Source organism: Pseudochaenichthys georgianus, chromosome 21 (genome assembly GCF_902827115.2).
Source record: "Pseudochaenichthys georgianus chromosome 21, fPseGeo1.2, whole genome shotgun sequence".
Taxonomy (NCBI): domain Eukaryota; kingdom Metazoa; phylum Chordata; class Actinopteri; order Perciformes; family Channichthyidae; genus Pseudochaenichthys; species Pseudochaenichthys georgianus.
Window position 1 is genome coordinate 27,469,958 of NC_047523.1, and position 7,240 is coordinate 27,477,197.

At 39.8% G+C, this 7,240-nt stretch overlaps 1 protein-coding gene across 1 annotated transcript; it reads right to left on the reverse strand.

The window, feature by feature from the left end:
- Positions 1–2,820: 2,820 nt before the first annotated feature.
- LOC117467076 (FAST kinase domain-containing protein 5, mitochondrial) lies at positions 2,821–6,233 on the reverse strand. The gene is made up of 2 exons (XM_034110656.2): positions 6,144–6,233; positions 2,821–5,529 (listed from the first exon to the last, which is right to left on the reverse strand). The coding sequence occupies exon 2, from the start codon at positions 5,515–5,517 to the stop codon at positions 3,091–3,093; it is 2,427 nt and encodes an 808-aa protein (XP_033966547.1). The 5' UTR covers positions 5,518–5,529; positions 6,144–6,233; the 3' UTR covers positions 2,821–3,090.
- Between the last annotated feature and the right edge of the window lie 1,007 nt (positions 6,234–7,240).

Sequence of the window (7,240 nt, forward strand, 5' to 3'; positions counted from 1 at the left end):
GGTGATAGTGCACCTAGTTTACTATAGTAGACGTGTAGTGTAGTATTCATTCATGTTAGTTACCCTTATCCCTTGTTATGGGTTTGTGCACTGAAGGGTTTGACAGTTATTTTTGTATTTAAATGCACTTTGTAATGTGTCTGGGTCAAAAAAAAAATCTGAATATTTTACTTCTAAAGCGAACAAATGTAATGCTACAACTGTGCACTTTTTTATGCACTTTGAGATGCCTCAGATTCTGTTAAATTAATGCTAATTTATTGTGTTTTTATGCACTTTTTGACGTGCCTTTGTTAGATGAACAATGAATACAAATGGCATGTTTTTCATCGCAGTAATATGTGTTGGTTTAAAATGTGTCATTACCCGCTTTTTACAGGCCGCTGAATGTCTGGCCCAGCTGAATTTTGTAGTTATAAAATCTGGCCCAATTGAATGTGTAATTGAATAGCCCTGCTGTATACCAAGGCAGGTTTACCATCACTCTCTGTACGGAGGCTCAGTCACTGGTACACGTTTATCTATAAAGCTTTGTTGGGTAAACTCCCGTATTATATCTGCTCTCTGATAACACAGAGAGTTGCAAGCAGCTATTGTCTGAGGTCACATGATGTAGTCTTGTTAGATGTGCCAAGAGCAAGGACTGTCTTTGGTAAGACAGCTTTTATGTGCGCAGCTCCACTTGCTTGGAACAATCTTCAGCAAGAATTGAAACTGAGCAATCTCATTCCTCTGCATGTTTTTAAAGCTAGGGTAAATGAAATGCTTGCTGATACAATGGGCACTTGTAAATGTCTATAACTATGTATCCTGTAAATATAATGTGTAATGTCCTTTATTGTTTTATGTTTCATGTGGAATCTATATGCTGCAGGTCTCCCTTGAAAAAGAGATCTATGATCTCAATGGGACCAATCTGAATAAATAAAGGTTTGAAATGAAATGAAATGAAACCGCTCCGATGAAATCCCCGGGGTCTAGACACTGGTGGTGCAAGTAGGTGGGACCGGTCTGAAGGAGGAAGGTTTTAGCTTTGTCCTGGAGGAGACGGGAGGCGAGGGGTGGAGGAGGGTTGCGTGTGGTCACCTGAAATGACAACTGACAGGAAGAAAGAGCAGGCATTTAAGGAATTTAACGTGTGCAGCAATTGGCTGCTGAGGGGTGACGCCCACGCATTTAATGAGGGGGGAGAGAGCAATAGAGTGACGTGTAAGTGACTCATTGTTAGGTCTTCCTTATTGAACTTGCGCTAAAGCTTTCATTTGTGTATGATCCGCTATGTAAATGCCATGGTTTGCATCAAGGGTTGTCACAGAAAAGTGACAGTGTAATGTACTTGATGTCATAAATGCTGTCATACATTCAGTTTGTGTAAAGCCTTTCACATTTAATATATTTTGGGCCTTTCAGGGAGGTGCACAATACTGCTTATGGTGTTGCAGTTTGGCATAGTGCTGAAAGATGTTATTTTGTCCAACATAAAACACACATTTATATTTTTAATTGAATGCCACACACTAGTGATTGTTATTTTTAATATAATAGGTAGCTAAAGCAGGCCTCTTAAAAAAACGAAAAATATTCACTTACCTCTGAGCAACCCTTAGATAAGTGGGTCTTTTGGACCCGGTGAGGTGGTTTTCTTGAAGTATCTTTGTCATTTCATATTCCAGCTATTCCTCAACAAATATGTTTTGGATATCTATCAATCAATCAATTCCATGTGCATGATATCATGCCATTTAAATGTTTTATTTACATTTTAAGAAATTGTAGTTTTTGTATTACAACCCCAAGCTTAAGTGGGTCTTTTTGGACCCGGTGAGGTGGTTTTCTTGAAGTATCTTTGTAATTAAAAACATTTATCATTTCATATTCCAGCTATTCCTCAAAAAACATGTTTTGGATATCATGCCATTCACATTTTAAATTTACATTTTAAGAAATGTTAGTTTTTGTATTTCTACCCCAAGCGGTATGTGGGTCAAAAATGACCCGCATGCATTTTCTATGGAATCCTATGGGAACCTTTGATTCTTATCACCTGTGGCTGTCAGGAATACATTCACTGTATACCACACAGACTACATCACAAGATTATTTTACACAGCAAGATCTGATACCTGTCAGTATAATAATAATAATAATAGTAATAAATTATATTTGTATAGGGCTTTTCAAGGACTTAAAATCGCTTTACAATATAAGGGAAGGTTAGGGTGGGGGGCTATCAAACTTGATCAACCGGCATGAATTGATGGGGGGGGGGGGGGGCTATGAGTTGACAAGAGGAGAAGAGATGAGTTTTGAAAAGGGACTGGAATACTGTGAGGGTCTCAGAATAGCGGAGATCTTTGCATCGATATGTTCAAAATGGGTTTTTTCAAAATGTAAAAAACATTTCTAAAATTATAAATAGTGACAAATTAAATATATACTATTTTTAAGGTGAACCAAAATATAATACTAAATATTATACAAGTGATTTTTCTTAACCAAAATGACATAAAAACACATTATTCTAATACGGGTCCTTTTAGACCCACTTTTGGAAGAGTGCAGGGTCCAGTCACTCGTGCATCTAAGGGTTAAATGTATATGCCTCTGAAGACCATCAGGCATTAGTCTGTGTAATTAAATATGATGGAAACATTTCAAGAATGTTTCTAGCTTGTTTCTTTTTTGATAGAAATAGTGGAATTATAAAACCTTGATTTAAATGTGTATTTAGTTGTTTTAATGGAATGTAAACATGTGGCTATCCTGGTAAAATATGATGATATGTAATGATATAATACCACAACCTTAACAAGGACAATGGAATCTTGATTTTTTTTATTGCATTATTTTCACAAAAATGTCTTGAAATGTCACATTTTGACAGACTTCTTCAGAAATATATTTTGAATTAAACACAGAAAAAGCAAATGATGGATGTGGATAAATGAACAATGAACCTGTTTTTAAAAGGCCGTTTTCTGTGCTCTGCACATACTCATAACAATCCGAGACTGGCCATAAGCCAAATTGCCAACATAGTTTAAAGTCTGAGTCTGCTGGGATTTGTCGGGGCTCTTACAGTTCAGAGAATCATTGCAGACTGTTATACACTTTACAGTGCAGGTGTGCAAGCTTCTCAGCCCTGCTTTTCCTCAGCATGGGAAACCACTCATGAAAGCTAAGCTCTACAACCCTGTATCCTGCCAACTTCAAGTGTCTCCTCTTCATGGCATGAAGGCCCATCAACTGCTGTGAATGGAAGCAATATTGGTTTCTGCTGGAAACTTGGATGGCAAGTTTCAAGGTGTTTGTCGAGTCCTGGGGTGCTGAGTCTCGGCTACAGGGATTGGTAAGATGTTCTATAATTTCATTGGTCAGGTGCAGCCCTGTGTCAAACCGTCTCCTACCATCATCAGGCTGTACTCCGTGAGGAGATGTACGCTCAGATGTAGGAGAAGGGGTTAACGGTTTGGTGGTGTTTTTGTTATTTGTTAGTTGTGCCAACAGTTCATCAGTTATAGTTGCTTCTAAATTCATTCTTCCCCAACCCTGATGAGTAGATGTTGATGAATTGTTCTCTGGAGTCGTTGTGTGCAATGCTGGGTTCACAGGTATTGGCTGTCCACTGGAGTCAAGATGCACTTCCAGGTCGATTGAGCGAGTGTGGGGGAGAATCATTCTCTTACAAACAAACTTCTCTCCACCGAGCAGAATCTGAAGCACAGATTCTGCCTCCAGAACCTCTGGTTTCTGGCACAAGTCTGATTGAGCAAACTTCCACAGAATTTCTGCCACTTCCTCTCTCAGTTCACAGCTCAGCCGTGGGCCACTCCAATGAGGTAACTCCAAACCCACGGTCTCATCTAAAGTGAGTAAGTCTTTTTTCAGCTCCAACTTTGTAGACGTCAGTGCTAACTTGACAAAGTCAGGACTCAAAGCTATTGTAATAAGGTCCTCTGGAAACAGGGAGACAAAGGCCAGGCCTAAAAGAGCCGTAAGAAGATGCTCAGGGTATCTCTGGAATTCAGCTTTTCTCTCTCTCAGGGCATTTGTAAGGCTCGGATAGAAGCTTGGGCTCTGGACTGGGGGAAACCCTAATGTGCCTAAGGCCCACAGCAGTTTACATGAGTCTTTAATCCTACAGTGTGCCACCAGTGAGGGAACTCTCTCAGCAATTGCCATTAGGATGTTATCATCACGGTAATGCAGCACTGAGCAGGCCAACGCCACATGCATCAGCCCCTTGACACCCATCTTTTGGGCCCGCCGAGGAACTTCCTGAGACATTGCCTGCAGCCACCCCCTGTGATACAGGTAGCTGAAACGCAGGAGTTTCAGCACATTCACAATGGCAAAGTCGCTCATGTCTTCGATAAGGGAGTGCCCCTTATCAACAATACGAGTCACTGCACCCTCAGATACTGATAACTTGGATTTAAAGAGCCCCAGGCATACAGCACCAACCTCCTCAGGGAGAAGTTTGTGTATGTGACGCATGAGTTGCTGCTCTACAGGATGCATTAAGTCTTTTGAACACTGCCTACCCTCTCCAATGATATACAACAGATGCACCACTTCAGTGACTCCCATCTCTTCCCAATACATACGGACTGAATCATAGAGGTGCTGTAAGAACTGGGGGACCTGCCTCCCAATGCAACGCCACAAGTCAGCAGCTAACAGCAGCTGATGTAAACTCATCTGGTTGGCCCGGCGGATCAGCTCTGCCTCATAAAGCCCGAGGATAGTGTGGTCGGAGGGCATGTCCAGCCACACAAACGCCTGGAGCACCTCCAGAAGCTGCAGCTCAGTGAAGAGGCTAAGGTGTTCCACGGAGTATCGGAGGAGCATGATGAAGCGTTGGTCACTCCTCACCATTGGTATCTTGTCACGGTGCAAGCGGCTGAGCTCCATAATAAACTGACACACATCAGATGGTTTCATGCTGCCTTTCAAAACAATCACCTTTTGGAGCAGTGGCAAGGCCTCTTCCATTTCAATCAGGCGGGGCCGTTTGGTGAGGTCAATGGTCATTGAGGCATACTCAGGCCGACATTTGAGGAAAGCACGTGCATTTACTTTCACATCGGGCGGTGTGGGTTTTCTGAAGGAAGAAACTGAAGGCCTCTCAGGTTCAGGATCTCTGAATGCTAAGTCAAGGAGTGTGTTTTTTGAGCTGGAGAGGTGCCGGGAGCAACTCACACTGTAGCGATTTCTCTGTTGCCAAAAGGAAGGTGCGAGTGTGGAGAGACACTGTTCATCCTCATCATTATCTCTCTGGCTCCTGGAGGATGCAGCGATCCACACAGAGGAGTGATATGAGGAAGGGTTGTAAAACAGCCTGTATACTTCTTGGGGTGAGGCCTCCTGCTTTTGCAATGCTTCTTTATTTCCCTTGTGATCATCAGTCTCATCCTTTTGTTCGACAGACACGTGCTGAGCTTGGGTCCGGTCCTTTCTCAAGCCTAGGAGGTATCGTGGCCTCGGCAGCCGTCGACACAGCACACAGGCAGCCATCAATCTGCCAGCCTAAAAAGACAAAGACAGAATCTTTAAAGAAAGCTAGCACCAAAATCAGTCAAAACAACATGCAATTCCTTCTGAACATCAATAATTTACTGCAAAATATATTGTTACTTTGGATAGGATTATATTTGAAGTTATTTTGCAAAGCCATTTGTTCTAAATGTATTGACATAGAAACAGTACAAAATAAGTGAATTTCCCTTGATGAAAACCATGGTAAAAAACATTAAACGTTTAGTAAGCATAACTGTATGAAGGCTACATGTAGAACACTTATTGCACTTATTTTGGGTCGCTGTGGGTAAAAGCGTCAGATAAATGAAATGTAATGTAGTTTAATGGATATTTTCTGCATGGACAACGAAATTACGTTTGACTACAACATCCAATCAAAACAGGTACGTTTTCATCTCGTCAAAGGACTCTGCTAACTCATATTTTGTATGATGAAGTGTTGTGCAAGTCGTTTGAGTAGGAGAACGGAAACATTGCAGAATGGTAATGTAATGTCAGACTACGGGTTGCGAGCGTCCAAATGGGCTTAAGTTTCTTCCTGGTATCCAGTACAATTCATTCAGTCGTGTATATATTTCCTATAACAACACAGTTGAACTCACCTTTGATTATACAGTAAACGTGTAAGAACCTCGTGAAGTTACATGATAGCAAAGTCAAAGGATCCCTACTAGAAACATGCTAGAATCACACTTTAACCGAAGTACCTTCAAAATAAAAGTCAAAGTCATTATAAACTATACGATCATGACGATGAAAGCATTAATATGGTAGAGAAAACACTTATGAAGTCGAGCAGAAGTCCAGGGTATGAGATATTTGGTAAAACGTAATGTCACAATTGGGTTTTTTAATAAATGATAGTAAAGTACTCTGTTAGAATTTTGGTATGACTTTATTGTTGTAGGGTGATACGACTTCCGCGGAAAGCAGCCATGACAGAATGTGACCTACGGCAGCCGATTAGGTTCATATTGCAGGAAGACGAAACGGGTTTTGAAAAATAAAATAGTACCCTAAATAGAAGGGTTGGCATAGTAGTGCCAAGAGTAACATACTTTTATGATAACAACAGTGTTAAGATATATGGCAAAAATATATATGTGAATAAAATATGTTCATCAATCATTATATTTGTCCAACATAACGGTTTTAAAAAAAAAATAACTTATGGTTCTAAAATGTGGGATTTAAAGGTTTTAATCTTGTAGAATACCGTTGTAGGGGCAAATCAGTGGCAATCTTTTATATAATATCAAACATAATAATTACGCTATAATTGTTATAGTCATTTGTTCTGTAACTGGAGACTTTTACATTTAATTCCCAGTGTTTACTTTATTGCTGTTGTTATTACATTTTGAGTATTGTTCCTTATGTATTTATTTTGCCTATTTTTGACTATTATTATATAGGGACATTTTAATTTTAGAATCCTCCACATGTAAGGCATTTTTTATTTCCCTTTGTGCATCTATATATTTTGAAGTTAATATGTGTGCAAACACTTTTGCACATTAACTAAATCAATGTTTAGCTAATATTTTAGATGTTTGTAAAATAGTTTTATTCAATAAAAAAAATACTGCCAAAAAAAGTTTGATGTAAAAAAATGCTGTAAACTCAGTAATGTTTAGGATCTTTCAAGGTCCTAGTGTTGGTGTTTATTTTTGTCAATGTAAGCACAACACATCAAACA

Coding starts and splice junctions, on each gene's coding strand:
- LOC117467076 (XM_034110656.2), bottom strand. CDS start 5,517: ATGGCTGCCTGTGTGCTGTGTCGACGGCTGCCGAGGCCACGATACCTC.